The following is a 15,765-nucleotide window of genomic DNA, read 5'->3' on the forward strand; positions in this document are numbered from 1 at the left end:
CGCCCGGCCTTCTTGCGGCCCCGGGAACCGACCCGCGCCATCTCTGAGGCGCTAGTTCCGGGCCCCTGCCCCCGCCTCCCCTCGACCTATGACCCGGTGTCTCCAGCTCCCGGTAAACTTCACGATTTCGCCCTCTGTTCCCTCTTCCCATGAGACACATCCAGACCTCACATGGTTTAGACTGATTTTAAGGTAAAATGCACCCTCCGATTTGCGATCCAAATGTCGGAATTCCGAGTTCCAGGCTGGGCGTTTAGAGATGAAGTTGTATCTGAGAACTCCGAGCGACTCATCAGGATAGACTGACAGGGAAGCCCAAGAGTAGTGGGGACTTAGACATTCAAATGGAGTCACGCTTTGAGAACCAGATTTCTGAGAATCAGGTTTTTTGAACCATCTAATTATCCCCTTCAGGGGGCAGTTATAAATGTGAAGCTGATGGAGACTTGGCATTCAGGGCAGAGTCAGGTGACTATGTATTCTCAGGAGTAGGCTTTTGGAGAAAGGAGACTCTTGTCGGAAGCGCTGTATGTAAACAGTACATATGGGACAAGGTGGGGTGTGGGTAATATGAGGGTCAGAATCAACCCAAGTGAGGGTTCCTGTTCTCTCAAAATCGCTAGACTAGTGGGCGGAATTTTTATTTTATTTTTAGTGAGGCCCAGTCTGCTGAATGAACCATCCTTCAGGAAACATCAGTTCCCTCTCTTACCTACCGTTGTTACTTACAACCAGAGTATGGTTTCCCGCGACTTTGCCATTGTTGAGGAGATGCGTTTGGGAGTGGATACAAATGAATCAGAAGATCCAGCTTCAGAGGTGTCTTTAGAGAAGGCAAGAGTAACTGCTGTGGTCACTCATTTCAGTGTTAACAGCACATTTCATGGTCTGGAAATGCATTTTATTTATTTATATGTGGTGCTGGGAATCGAAGCCCGGGTCTCCACACATGCTAGGCAAGTGCTGTGCCACTGGGCCACAATCCCAGCCCTGGAAACGCATTTTTTTATACCTGATCTATGTATATGTTTCCCATTTTCTAAGAGATGAGGGCAACATTCCCCATGACTTCCAACCTCTCAATCTCTTTCTTCCTTCCTTTCTTTCTTTCTTACCACTGGGCTCCATCCCAGCCCTTTTTATTTTTTATTTTGAGACAGAGTCTTGCCAAGTTGCTGAGGCTGGCCTCAAATTTGCAATCCTCCTGCCTCAGCCTCCCAAATCACTAGGCTTACAGGTGTGTGCCACTGTGTCTAGCATGATCTCCAACTTTTTAAATAACATGAAGTCTCCATGCACGAATGGAACAGGATTTGGGTAAACTCTATACCTGGGCAGAGGTGTAGGAGACCCTCAACTCTATTTCAAGAGAGAGAAGGAAATCTGTTTCTGATAGTCAGAGTTAAAATTTAGAATGTATTTTGCTGAAAAATTAATTTTATGTCTGGTGACTAGGGATAGTCATTGTCATTATCAAATATTTGTTGAGCACCTACAATAGGCCACTTACCGTGATAAGTTCTGAGGAGGACATTGGTGGACAAAGTCAGACATGGTCCCTGCCTTTCGTGAGTTTATGGTCCGATGTAGTGTATTTTAACCAATATGGTATGGGGAAGGGAGCACTGGGGTTGTAGCTTAGTGGTAGAGCACTTGCCTAGCACATGTGAGGTACTGGACTTGCTCCTCGGTACCACATAAAAATAAATTAATTTAAAGTATTGTGCCCATCTACAACTAAAAATATTTTTTTTAAAGAATATGTTATGGTACCTTGCTTCTTGAACAACAGCCAAAACCCAGAAAAGAAATAAAAAAGACTCCATAGACAAAATATTACAAGTTAATATACCTAAACTTATTTGTTTTATTCTAGAAGAAACCCACAGACTCTGAAAAAAGTAATTTTTGTCTCTGATTTAACTTTATTGGTGTTATTGGATACACAGACATTACTGTATTTGAAATGCTTCTATGACTGTTATGTGGTTAATAGACTTCCTATTTGACCTCAGTCCCTAACATCTATTTATAATAACATTGTTTCCACTAATCAATATGTTCTGAGTTCCCAGAATATCACCTATTTGCAGTTTGGCACTGCACTAACAAGCAGTCTGGCCATTGTTAAATGTTTGGAAGTGAATCCCCCCAAAATTAGTAAACATTAAGTTTCTAACCTGTTTATATTTACTTAAGTCTTCCATAGTTCTATATGGCATATGCAGTGTGATTTTTGTGAAGTTGTAGTAGTGAATACATATAATCCCATGACCTGCTTTTCTTAGTTACTAATCCATTATATAAATATTGCTTATATCTGTGTCATTTCTACCTATATTGTATTTCACTACGTCAATAGACTATAGTTTGCTTAACAGTAGAGTAGCAGCAAACTGTATACCATGAACAGGTCTCTATATCCATGATCTTTTTTACTTTTGAGCACAGAAATGTTTTCTTGCTAATTCTTAATCCATAATTTTAAAGAACTCTTTGCTTCCTTCATTTCTACATTTTGACTTTTCTACCCAATTATAGCTTTCATGCTTATTCTTTAATTTTATTTTCCTTCATAGTTAAATAACTATTGATACTATTGAGGATCACAGTTTGTTGTTTTTGACATGCTTAATAATTTCCAACATTGTCTAATTTGGAGTATGACTTTACCAGGTCTTCCATTTTTATATTTTGCATTCATTTTATTTATTTATTTTTGTCAATTTTTTTAATTTAATTTTTTTGATTCATTGTACACAAATGGGGTACAACTTTTCATTTCTCTGGTTGTATACAATGTAGAGTCACACCGTTTGTGTAATCAAACATGTACATAGGGTAATGATGTCTGTCTCATTCCATTCTTTCCTTCCCCAGCCCCCTCCCCACCCCTCAATTCCCTCTACACAATCCAACATTCCTCCATTCTTCCCTTACCCCCATTATGTGTCATCATCCACTTATCAGAGAAAACATTAGGCCTTTGGTTTTTTGGGATTGGCTTATTTCACTTAGCATGTATTTTGCATTCATTTTAATCAAACAAGGGCACCAAGCCCCAAAGAAACTAAACACTTGTGTTAACACTGCTGTATTAAGATACTGATGTTGGTAAAAAAAAGAATGGTCGAAAGCCAAATAGTACCATCCTATGACAAACAGAAATGTTCTTTAATAAGTTAAATGTTGGCAAGGTAGTATACTAGTGCTTATTATAGTAAGCTATGTAAAATTTGGAAGTTATGGAAATCAAAGGCTACCTGAATTTAATTTGTTTTTTCAATAAAAATACAGTGGCCCTTGATTTATGGCCCTCTGGCAGGTGATTCTAGGAGTGGTCCTCACAGGGAACTAACCTGCTTGTGTCCTTCTCACTGAATTCTTTATTGCTTGCCCTCACCTCAGCTTCATGGGGGCGCACCTCTACTTATTTCTGGGAAATTGGTTAAAATTATGAAAAATTTTTCCTTCCTGTGACATGTAAGACCTTTTTATTTTCCCTAACATTTCTCTATTTGTAGCTGTCTACATTCTGATTGGAAACACTGGAATCATTTTCATCATGCCAACAGTAGTGGTGATGGACGTATCCCTTTCCATGACCCGACCTGTGTCTATCGAGGGGTCCGAAGAATACCAGCGTAAGCACCTAGCAGCCCATGGTTTAACAATGCTGTTTGAGCACATGGCCACAAATTACAAGCTTGAATTTACAGCCCTTGTGGTTTTTTCATCACTTTGGGAGCTGATGGTCCCCTTCACAAGAGATTATAATACCCTACAGGTACAAAAAGAATGTTAACCTATGTACAGGGCCCACATTTATTGGGAGGAAAATTGTATTATAATATTGCACTGAATCTTTAGAAGGTGGAATTATTAACCTTGGATGTTTAATATGTATAGCTATTAAAAAAAAAAAAAAAGATTCATATCCAGTAAGGTCTTATGCCTTTCTTTGGTAGAACTGTAAGGTGGCGGTGAGGATTGTTGCCTTATTTTTCTTCTCTTAGTTTTCTAGAATTCTCTGTGGAAATGCAAGTACCTCAGGGTACAATGCTTTGTTCCCTAAAATTCATCATCTTTAGGTTCAACATTTTACTTTTATCTGCCTTCCCTTAAAACTTGAAGAAATGAAAAATAGCCCTTTCTTTTAAAAAAAAAAAGAAAAGAAAACTTACTCTAGAGTAATTTAAAATGACATTGCTCTCCCAATAAATGGCTTTGGTTTATAGATGGCAAGAAATTATCATCTTTAAACCTTGATCAAAACCTTCTAAAGGTGGTTTTCTGTGATATGCTAGAGAATTTACTTTCTGACAACATCTCTCAATTGTTAATATTTCCAACAATGTTTAGCGCAGTGTCTTGCCCACAGTGAACAGTCAATAAATGCTTGTGGAATTAAATTGAACAATTTAATAATCATTAAGCAATTTAGAAATCCAAGATCAATGTAGTTTGGATATTTAAAAATATAAGTAATGAGTGTGTCAAAGCCTTTCTTTTATTATCTGACATTTTTAAGAGACTGAAGGAAACAACTTTAAAAAAAAAAAATCTGCACTGACTTTTTTTTTTTTTCCTTGACGGGGGCATCATATTGTGTAGCCTGGCCTTCAACTCATGATCCTCTGACTTAGCCTCCCAAATATTTGGGATTATAGGCATATTCTACCACCACTCCTGACTCACTCTAGCTTTCTTACAAGTGACTAAGCTCAGGATTCCTGATACTTAGCAGTTAGGAAATTTAGAGAGTTGCTATATAAGGAACGAGGAGTAATGGTTAAGACCAGGAGCTCTGTAGTCAGATTGCTTGGGTTCACAGCTAGGCTCTGCCACTTATGGTCACAAGACCTGGGAAATTTATTTAATCTTTCTGTACCTTAGATTTCTCATATAAAAGTGGGGTTAAGCTGTATATGGTGTTGCACACCTGTAAATCCTAGCTACTCTGTAGGCTGAGGCAGAAAGACTACAAGTTCAAGGCCAGTCTCAGTAACTGAGCAAGATCATGTCTCAAGATAAAAAGGTGGGCTGGGGAGATAGCTCAGTCGGCAGAGTGCTTGCCTTGCAAGCACAAGGCCCTGGGTTCGATCCCTAGCACCGCAAAAAAAAAAAAAAAAAAAGATAAAAAGGTCTGAGGATATAGGTCAGTGGTAGAGTGTTGCCTAGCGTATTCATATACCAACCCCTGCCACACACACTCACACAAAGTAGGGTTAAAGATGCCATGATGATTAAATGCATGTAAAATAGTACCTACAATGGTAGGATATAGTTAATATTCAGTGAATTTTTTCACTATTTTTATGATGTGTTTTAAGTTATTGATTTCAATATTTTCCTTCAAGGTTCACTTATAAAGATATAAACTTAGGGAACTGTCAGTTCTCACCTAATAAGAGGATGGAGTAAAAGGACATATTTAATTATCCTCTATCATTCAGAAAATCTGTTTTACTGTTTTTGGTTTTTTTCATTAACCCATGCTTTGGGACTCTCAGAAACACAATGTCCCTTGTGTAACATTCATATGTTGAGCAGTTTATAGTGTTTTCTAATAAAAAATTAAAGCAGTAAAGAATAATGAGCAACTTTATTTTTTATTCAATAAGGAAGCACTAAGTAACATGGATGATTATGACAAAACCTGTTTGGAATCCGCATTAGTTGGTGTTTGCAATATCGTTCAGCAGGAATGGGGTGGTGCAATTCCTTGCCAGGTAATGATCAATTCTTCTTCCTTGCCCTAAGTTAAAAACATTAACCACTGTGGTGCTTTGATTATCTTTAGGCTCTCACACAGCATGCATTGTAATTTCCACAAACTCCATTTCATACGACTGGTATCTTTTTAAAAGAAGGCGCTAAATCACTCTAATCATATCACACTAATCTATTCTAAATCACACCAATGTGCTCAGAAAGCAGCAAAATTATGCCTAAAGGAAAGAATACTCCTAGTATATTGACTTAGTGCAAACTAGTACTGTTTGTATAAAAGATAAAGGACTCACAGTGGAATTTTAGAACTACACTCCCTGGAAGGGGTGATTATAAGTTTGAGTGATAGAATTGTAAACATCAGTACCAGATAGTCTATCTTCATTATTTTGGAGTAGCATTTTTTTCAGCAGACTTTTAACCATCTCAGCTCTCTAGGTTGTCTAAAAAGTGAGGAATGTGAATGTCTGTTGTTCTTTACATTGAATTCACAGTGGATTCATATTAACGTCAAATCAGAGCAGAGTAATAGTATAAAAAAGAATTGCAAATTTGCTGTAAACAGGGAGAAAGCAAGCATTACTGAAAGACGACTTATTTACAGTCTGCAACAGGAGTTAGCAAACTCTTTTCTGTATTTTAGGCTGTGGCAATTACTCAGTTCTGCTGGTATTGCATGGAAGCCATAGGGTAATAAATAAGGTAGTGGGCATAGCTCCTTCTTTTTTTTTAATTATTTTTGGGATGTTGATAGACCTTTATTTTTATTCATTTATTTATATGAGGTGCTGAGAATCGAACCCAGTACCTCACACATGCTAAGCAAATGCTCTACCACTGAGCTGCAACCCCAACTCCATGGCTTTTTATTATAGGGTCAAACACAGGATTCCTGAGTAGTGTCAATGACATTACTGGTATTTTTTTTTTTTTTTTAATTAAAAGATTGTAGTTGCCTGGGAGTGAGAGAAGAGTAAGGATTGATTCCAAAGAAATAGAGAATATAGGAAATAATAGAACTGTTCTTTATCTAGATTATAGAAATGGATACATAACTAAATGCAGTTGTCAAAACTGAGAACTGTATAGTAAAAATTTACTGCATGTAAATTATATCTCAGTAAAATCCCAACTCTTTTTAAAAGCTTTTTTTTCTTACTTTGAAAGAACATAAATCTTTGGTTCATGAAGACCCTGAACTACAACTAAAAGGTTAAATCAAATCACTGTAGTAGATAGTTGCTAAAGAAGCCAGTTAATACCTTTTGTTCAAATCCTTTCAGAAATTAAAAAAAAGTAGGGTGCTGGGGTTATGGCTTAGTGGCTTGCCTAGCCCATGAGGCACTGGGTATGATCCTCAGCACCACATAAAAATAAAGATAGCTTGTCCATCTACATCTCTCTCTCTCTCTCTCTCTCTCTCTCTCTCTCTCTCTCTCTCTCTCACACACACACACACACACACACACACACACACACACGAAAAGAAATTTTTTAAAAGTTTGGCATCTTCCTTTATAGAATAGGCATCGTTTATTTTGGTAAATCTACAAATGGAATATCTAATTTCTGACAATCTACTGAATAAGTGAAGTTTTATTGTTAAGATCTTCTGAATTGGTAGTTAGTAGGTAGCACAGTTTCATTTGCAGTTGTGGTCATAGAGGAGAAACGCAGAAAAAAAAAAATTAATAGCCAGACTTTGTGTACCATGTGACTTCAGCCTTTTGATGTTTTTCCTTCTTTGAAAAAAAGAAGAATCTAATTTTGAGATTTACTGTACCCTGAGTACAAGGGACTGGACTTAAATCCACTTAGATTCATTAAATGAATGAGTTCTAAACACAGTAATAGAGGTGGTAGTTATTAGTGATTATTTTTATAACTATATACTATCAAATTTGTTTAAATGTGGAAATTTTCTTAACCAAGACTTCAGACATCTGGACTATGTCCTCATTATCTGAGTGAGTAAAGCCTGTCTCATTTTGACATTACATGAAATATTTCATTATCACACAGAATCTGAAAAAGCTGATGTCAGAACTAAATCATTATGTACCAGTTGTTGGTACCTAGAAAAGGAAATTGTCTGTAGTCAATTGACAATCTTCCCCAAAGATGAAATCTTTCCAGGGAACCTCCATTAAATAGAAGCAAGTTGCTAATCTTGGTATTTCACATTATGTAACCACCTAATACTTCCTTAATGGCCTGTTATCAAATTACTGGTTTAGACTAGGAGAACAAAAATAATATTTCCAGGGATGCCTGGGAAGCCCACTTGCCACAGGATTGCCCTGAAGCAATGAGGAAAAAAAGGAAGAAGGTTTTGCAGTTACCATCTATTGTTCATATATTTTATTGGCTTTTTCATATTATAAGTTAAATATGCATTTTTTAAATGTCTTATACATTTCTGGTCAAATGGCCTATTATAGATACAATTTTAAAGTGGTTGTCATTTTAGTTGCCTGAGGATAGGATTTGTCCTCTTTAAAAGTAAAGTGGGCTGCGGGGAGTAACTCAGCGTTTACAGCACTTACCTAGCATGTGCAAGGCCCTAGATTCAATCCCTAATATGACAAGAAAAAAAAAAGGCAAAGTTCAGACTTTGGGGCTGGTACTTCCTAGGAACACATATGAAATGGGTCATGCCATTTTTTTTACTTTGGTATTTTAGGTACCAATTCCTTATCTAATACATGGAGTTCCAGTTTTAGTACAATTAAGTAAAATTTGGCATGCGTGTTTGTCCTTTTTTTTAAGTGTTCAGAGGCAAGCATTTTAAAAAATTAATAAAATGAACTAGAGTAAAATGCCCAGATTTTAAATACATAGTTCCCTAAGTCAGAACAAATGCATATACCTATGTAACCACTACTACCATTAAGATATAAAACATTCTTATCACCCCACAAAGTTTCTTCATACCCCTTTCTAGAAATGAAAATGTTGTTATATGAAACTACTTTAGTCATGTAATTTAATGTTCAAACCTCCTGTCTCTTTTCGCAAACAGGTTGTTCTAGTGACTGATGGCTGTCTTGGCATTGGTAGAGGGTCACTGCGACATTCCTTAGCTACTCACAATCAAAGAAGTGAAAGCAACAGGTTTCCACTACCTTTTCCTTTCCCGTCTAAGTTATATATCATGTGCATGGCAAATTTGGAGGAGGTAATACCTTTTACTAAGTTCTTTTTAGTTTGATTAGGTAAATTTTAGGGCTCAATTTATGATGAGTACTTTATTGCATATGCTGTAACACCGTGCTCTGTTGGTTTCATGAGACTGGCACAGTTTATATTTGAAATGACTCAATCTGGGCATATAGCTCAGTGGTGGAGCATTTGCCTAGTATGCCTGAGACCCTGTCTCTATCTCTAGCACCAAAAGAAAAGAGGAAAGGGAAGGGAGGAGAGAAAGGAAAAAGGAAGAAAGGAAGGAAAGGGAGAGAAACAAAGGGAAAGGACAAAATAAGACTGTACTCTAGCTCTTAAATGCTCTGAAATTTCAGTTTCCCTATCTCAGGAACATAGCTGGAGTTGTTATCCATCCTGCTGATGAGTCATGAAAGGTCAAGCTCTTTTTGGTGTTACTTATTTGTCTTACTCAAAAATTATTTTATCCATTCTAGAAATGTTGCTTTTTTGATAGAATAACATGCCATTTCATATATTTTATGTATATGAACACTTTTCTTCCTGTTTTCCTATTTATGTGGGAGAGAGATTTAACTTTTCTTTACCTTAGTTTTTCTCTCTGTAAAATGTAGATAATGATGGTTCTTGCCAAAAAATGTTAAAAACACTTTGAAGGGAAGACGCTGTATAAATCCAAATTGTGATCTCCTCTGAGAATCTTCACACAACTTCTTCTGAATGGAATAGCTCTACTGTTGTCATTTTATGTAACATTCCTCTTTGATCACCTTGAGTCAAATTGTTATGGTTAGTTTTTTTCCTATTGGCTGTTAAGAAAATCATTTATTTTTTGCCTGTGTTACTATGATGGGTGTGACTTTGGTGTGTGGATAGTAATCTGGTAATTTGTGCCACTTTAAAGGAATCATCTCTTTTGCTTTGTAGCTTCAGAGCACTGATTCCTTGGAATGCCTTGAACGTCTCATAGACTTAAACAATGGTGAAGGGCAAATTTTTACTATTGATGGCCCCCTGTGCTTGAAAAATGTACAGTCTATGTTTGGGTGAGTATATGCTTAAAGCTTTTTTGTGTTCTTTGCAATCCAATATTATAATTTGATATCCAGAAGGAATATTTGCTTTACTCTAATTGTGTGATTTCATTTTCTCCAAGTTGCCCATTTCTCAGATAAAATGATTGGTAATAGTAATTTTTGAAAGCTTACTCTTTTAAATTAAGCATGACTAAATATGTAATTCTTATAGATATTGACTTTCTTACAGTAATTCAGCAATTTCAAAAATTAACTTGCTTTGGGGCTTCTCAGAATTGAAATTTCCTCATCAGCAATGTCAGATTGTAATCTCTTTCATAGACGGTCTCTTTCATAGATTGGAGTTAATGTAATGGGAAAATAAATTTGCATCATGAAATATTACTGCTCTATTAATCCTCATATCCTAGAAAACTGATAGATCTGGCTTATACACCTTTCCATGCTGTTCTCAAGTGTGGCCACCTAACCGCTGATGTACAAGTCTTCCCCAGACCAGAACCTTTCGTTGTAGATGAAGAAATTGATCCTATCCCCAAAGTCATTAATACAGGTAACTTTAAAAAAAAAAAAACTTTTAGTTTTCTATACTTCTATCTTGTGATTTTTACTTCATTCTCCATCCAGGAGGATTGAAAAGAATCATATATTTTGAAACAAGGGTGCTATTGTCATTAGCACTTTGGATCAGTGGATTACCGAAGGGGTGGCAGATTATTGATCTTTTATGGTTAGGTCATGAGTTAATCTCAATCCTAGATCATTATAACCACAAATTACTTGAGTTGGAAATCATGCCCATACTCATTAGCATTGAAATCCTCGAGCTGATTCTTAATAGAGATTCTGAGATTTATTAGCATCATAACTAAGGTCATATAAGAAGGGATTTCTGGGGCTAGGATTGGCTCAGTGGTAGAGCTCTTGCCTAGCATGTGTGAGGCACTGGGTTCGATTCTCAGCACCACATATAAATAAATGAATAAAATAAAGGACTATCAACATCTAAAAAAATGTTTTAAAAAAATAAAAAAAGAAAAGGGCTTTCTTCTAGATGTGACTTGAAGACTCTTACCATGTCACTCTATTGTTGTCTCTTATCGATGGGTGAATTCCTTGAATGGTGGGTACATGTTTAACCTCTTAGGGACAGATACTATCACTTTCAGTCACTGCTGCAGCCTCAGTGCCTATTATAATGTTGACACTTAGTAGATACTTTAATAAATGATTAAAATTAAGTGTGCAGTAAATGTTCATTTTGGGAGCATAGCGATTATAGAATGAAGGTCTGGGAGCAGGCATTTCGCTTTTTGTGCTTTTAACTTTTGATTATCTGGAAGCAAGGTATTCACCTGTTTTCATTGTGACTACACTGCACTATACTAAGTTGCACCAAATATTTTGTTGCCCTCAACCCAGTTAAATATGACTTCTTTCTCACCCTTTTTTGATGAGTAATTTGAATAGGACTTTTCTTGAATATAATTTTTAGCCTAAGACCTTTGTTACAGCTTATGTTTAAAGTACTTTAAAATATAGTAGGCTTTTTTCTACTCAAATGAAAAGTATCCAGCTGCTTGTCCTGATTCGTTTGTTACCTAACCAAGGGAGGTAATGACAGCAAACCTCCAGAGAAGCACACTTCCTACTTGCATTTGAAGTACATTATACTCACACAATTCTGATTTTTTTAAAATTGTTTTGAGAATATTGGTGCATTTGTGCTTAGAAGAAAGACTGAAAAGCAATTCAGTAAAGTATTAATTGAAGTTTCCTTTTATGATAAATAATGAGTGATTCTATTTTCTTTATAATTTTTAGTGTTTTCCAAGTTTTATGTTAATTATCTATTTATACAATCAGAAAAAAAATTTTTTTTTAGAGTTTTGGTTACAGTCAGGCACAGTGGCCACACCTGTAATCCCAGCGAGGGAGGCTGAGACAGGAAGATTGAGAGTTTAAAGCCAGCCTTAGCAAAAGTGAGGTGCTAAGTAATTCAGTGAGACCCTGTCTCTAAATAAGATACAAAATAGGGCTGGGGATGTGGCTCAGTGGTTGAGTACCCTTGAGTTTAATCCCTGGTATCAACCCCCACACACACACACAAAAAAGTTTTGATTACAACTTTTATTTTTTATTCATTTTAGGTTTTCAACAAAAACTTTTGGTCATTAATAGAGTTTCTATAGAGCCAAGAACTCATTGTCATACTGGCTTTGTTAAGAATGTATTTCTTTCTCAGAGAAATGTTTTTAATAGAATGTCTTTACTTTCCAAAAAAGGTTGAAGAAATTTGTAGAAATGTTGGATTTTAATGCCCCATGGTGACCTGAATACTGTACAGAGGATTTCACCTTTAAGTATTTGCCTTGACTGGGAGGACCTAGCCTCATAAAAATAAAGTTTTCCTAATTCATGATATAACCTCAATTCATCAAATAAAAGATAATTATCATTATTTCCTGAGCTATTTAAAATGCAAATGGTTGGTTATCCATTACAGAAAAGTCCAGTAATATTCCCAGTCAACGTATTTGAAATTTCTACCAAAACATGTTTATAAAATCTAATACATAGAAAACAATGTACTTTCCCATATTATAAATTACTATTATGTTGATTCATTCCTTTCAGATTTGGAAATAGTGGGATTTATTGATATAGCTGATATTTCAAGTCCCCCCGTTCTCTCCAGACATCTGGTCTTACCTATAGCACTTAACAAAGGTGAGTTTTCTTCCTTTATCACTGATATCTAAGAAGCATCATATTAGCTAAAGTTATTCCTTAATATCGTAGGTTAGCCCATTTTGTAGAATCTGAAGGAAAGGTATAGTTGCCAAATTGAATTTTAGAAAATGGAATGTTGTATATCAGAAAAGAAATTCTGCTATTTTACACCATGAGAACACTTTTGACACGTATTTGCTGTGTATTGGTTTGTGAACTCATAGTGGAAGTCCTTTCTAAAGACAGTTAATACTTAGCCAGGTATAGTGGTGCATGCCTATAATCCCAGCAACTTGGGAGACTGAGGCAGGATGATTGAAAATTCGAGACCAGCTTCAGCAATTTAGGGAGGCCCTAGGCAATTTAGGGAAACACTGTTTCAAAATAAAAAGGGATTGGGATATAGTTCAGTGGTTAAGTAGCCCCCCCCCCATTAAATTCCCAGTACCAAAAAAAAAAAAAAAAGAGAGAGAGAGAGAGAGAGTACTTAGTTCCTCCCCCAGGGCTCTGCCTTTCCTAATAGGAGTATGCTGAGAAAGCCAAAGTAGTTATCAGAAGGTTGCTTGATAAATGTGGAAGTCAAATGCAGCTTAATAAGAGAAAGAACACATCTGTTCTTTCTTTACTCATGCCAAGCACATACTAGATACTCAAATACTATTAAATGAACAGATGAGCCTCTTATGAGACCTCATTATTGCAGAAAATACCTCTTTAGGAACTGAAAAGTCATGCCCCCAAATTCAACATCCATGGAGTATGCTAGCCTCTAACTCCTTAAAAATCCCTTTTTTCTTTTCTAAGCTAACTGTCTACCTTATATTTATCAGCTCTCTCCAGGACATATAGAATCAATCAGCTCTCTACCTACTGAGTTGTGATCATGTTCTGTTAATGCCTAGATTGGGTATTCCTTAACCACTCAATCACATATTTATAGACAGAATCTTGATATGCACCCACAGATGACTCATTGTGATCATTGTGTTTATAATTTACCTGTGCTTTCAGAGAACAACCAAATTTATCCTCTTTCTAAGGACCTGGGAGAATTCTCCTTGCCCATATAATTGCCAAGAAAGAAAATTAGCAATAAAGTGTTTAGGTAAGGGAACAGTAGGAAGAAAAACACAGGAAGGCAGAACAAGACCATGCTGTAAGGGTTGTTGAATAGCAAGCTAAACTGGAAATTTCTTCCTGTTGAAGTAGAAAGTCTTTGAACAAAACTGATTGGTTAAATTTTCCTGGAAGGACATTTAATTGTAAGAAGATTCATCTTTCAATAGAGAACCTAGAGTTGGGGAGTCCAGTCAGGATGTTTATAGAATAATTGTGTACCTTTGGGGACTTGCATCCTTGTGCTGTGTGAAGGCTGTCAGTAGAACACCGTTAACATCTCTGTACCAAATTCTGTTTAGACAGATGCCTAAAACCTCCAGTTCCTACTGGAACTCTGGAAAACGGATTTTTTTGTGTAACATCTTTTTTTTTTTTTTTTTTGCGGTGCTGGGGATTGAACTCAGGGCCTTAGTGCTTGTGAGGTGAGCACTCTACCAACTGAGCTATCTCCCCAGCCCTGTGTAACATCTTTATGGACATAAAATTCATAAACCATATACTTCCCCCACTCAAAGTGTATAACTTAGTGATTGTAGTTATTTATAGAGTTGTACAACCATCATCACAATTAATTTTAGAACCTTTTCATCACCTCTAAAAAAGAAACCCTGTTCTCTTTAACTACCAACTCCCAGCCCCCTGGCCCTAGATAATTACTAATATCCTTTCTGTCTCTGTAGACTTGTTCTTCTGAATTTTTAATATAAATGGAATTCATATAATATTTGAAAAGTAATTTTTATATAGACATTGGAAAACTGGCATGAGTTTTTTCAGCTTTTTATAATATTCCTTTACAACTCCTGTGAGCCCAGAAGTCGCCAAGAGTATTATTGGGGTTTGGAGTTTTTGTAGTTGATCTCAATCTAACCTGTTTGCTTTTTTGCAGAAGGCGATGAGGTGGGTACTGGCATCACTGATGACAATGAAGATGAAAATTCAGCCAATCAGATTGCAGGCAAAATACCCAACTTCTGTGTCCTGCTCCACGGCAGCCTAAAAGTAGAAGGAATGGTGGCAATTGTTCAATTAGGGTAGGAGACTTTGTTTACATTTAGTTGAATGAGAGGAAAAATCAGTTCATTAGGTGAAGTGTTTTGTAGACTTTTCTGAAAAATATAGAAAGGTCCTAGTCACCTTTTTCTTCTCTCTTCCCCCGTGTCGTTCCCTTCAAAACTACTCTTTTTAAATCATCCCCAGAGTAAGTGTGGAGCTGGGTTTGGTGTTCATGCTTTGATCTCAGCATTCCAGAGGCTAAAACAGGAGGATCACAAGTTTGAGACTAGTCTCAGCAACTTAGCAAAACTGTCTGAAAATAAAAAAGAGTGGAGCATTTGGCTCAATGGTAAAAAACAAGGTGGGGTGAGAAATGTTGTAGAAAGAGAATAAGTGTGGAATGAACCTTTTCAGTATTTTGCTTATTTATTATATTCTTTCTCAGTTTTCCTATTTTTATTTACTTTTTTTTTTTTTTTTTTTTTTTTTTGGCAGGAATAGGGTTTGAAGCAGGTCCTTGCACAAGCAAGGCAAACAATCACTGAACTGAATTCCCAGCCAGCCCAGATTTCTTCTTTTTAAGTCCTATCTAGGATATCTGGGTTCTCGTTATAGTAATGCTGCCAACTTATTATAATATCTTAGGTAGAATTCATGAACTCTACATCTATAAAATAAAGGAATAAAACTAAAGGAAAAAAATGCTGATAATATTGAGCATTTTACCCTGTGTGAGACACTCTTCTAGGCACTTTACATATGTTAATTCATTTTATCCCTCACAACAGACCATGTAAGTAGTCTCAACATTAACCCATTTTATAGTTGAAGAGTCAGAGAGGTCAGCCTCTCTGAGATCAAGGAACTTGCCCAAGCTTACACAGCTAGTAAATAAAAGTGCCGGGTTTCTTACCCATGCATTCTTACTTCTGAACCCATACTGGTAACAACTCTTCTCTATTCCTTCCCTATGAGGTAAGTGTTT

At 36.3% G+C, this 15,765-nt stretch overlaps 1 protein-coding gene across 6 annotated transcripts in view; it reads left to right on the top strand.

Moving 5' to 3' along the window:
• Ints14 (integrator complex subunit 14) overlaps positions 1-15,765 on the top strand; it is a 30,457-nt gene that overhangs the window by 707 nt on the left and 13,985 nt on the right. For 2 of the 6 annotated variants that reach the window (XM_047538699.1, XM_047538697.1), the window contains exons 2-8: positions 3,525-3,787; positions 5,625-5,732; positions 8,756-8,911; positions 9,823-9,941; positions 10,343-10,485; positions 12,570-12,662; positions 14,674-14,818. In XM_047538699.1, coding sequence (XP_047394655.1) covers positions 3,566-3,787; positions 5,625-5,732; positions 8,756-8,911; positions 9,823-9,941; positions 10,343-10,485; positions 12,570-12,662; positions 14,674-14,818 — 986 coding nt within the window. In that variant the 5' untranslated portion in view covers positions 3,525-3,565. Of the gene's footprint in view, positions 1-80; positions 192-3,522; positions 3,788-5,624; positions 5,733-8,755; positions 8,912-9,822; positions 9,942-10,342; positions 10,486-12,569; positions 12,663-14,673; positions 14,819-15,765 lie in introns of those variants that run through there. The other 4 variants (XM_047538698.1, XM_047538701.1, XM_047538703.1 and 1 more) reach the window with 4 other exon arrangements.

The sequence above is a fragment of the Sciurus carolinensis genome, chromosome 2 (assembly GCF_902686445.1).
Source record: "Sciurus carolinensis chromosome 2, mSciCar1.2, whole genome shotgun sequence".
NCBI classification, from domain to species: domain Eukaryota; kingdom Metazoa; phylum Chordata; class Mammalia; order Rodentia; family Sciuridae; genus Sciurus; species Sciurus carolinensis.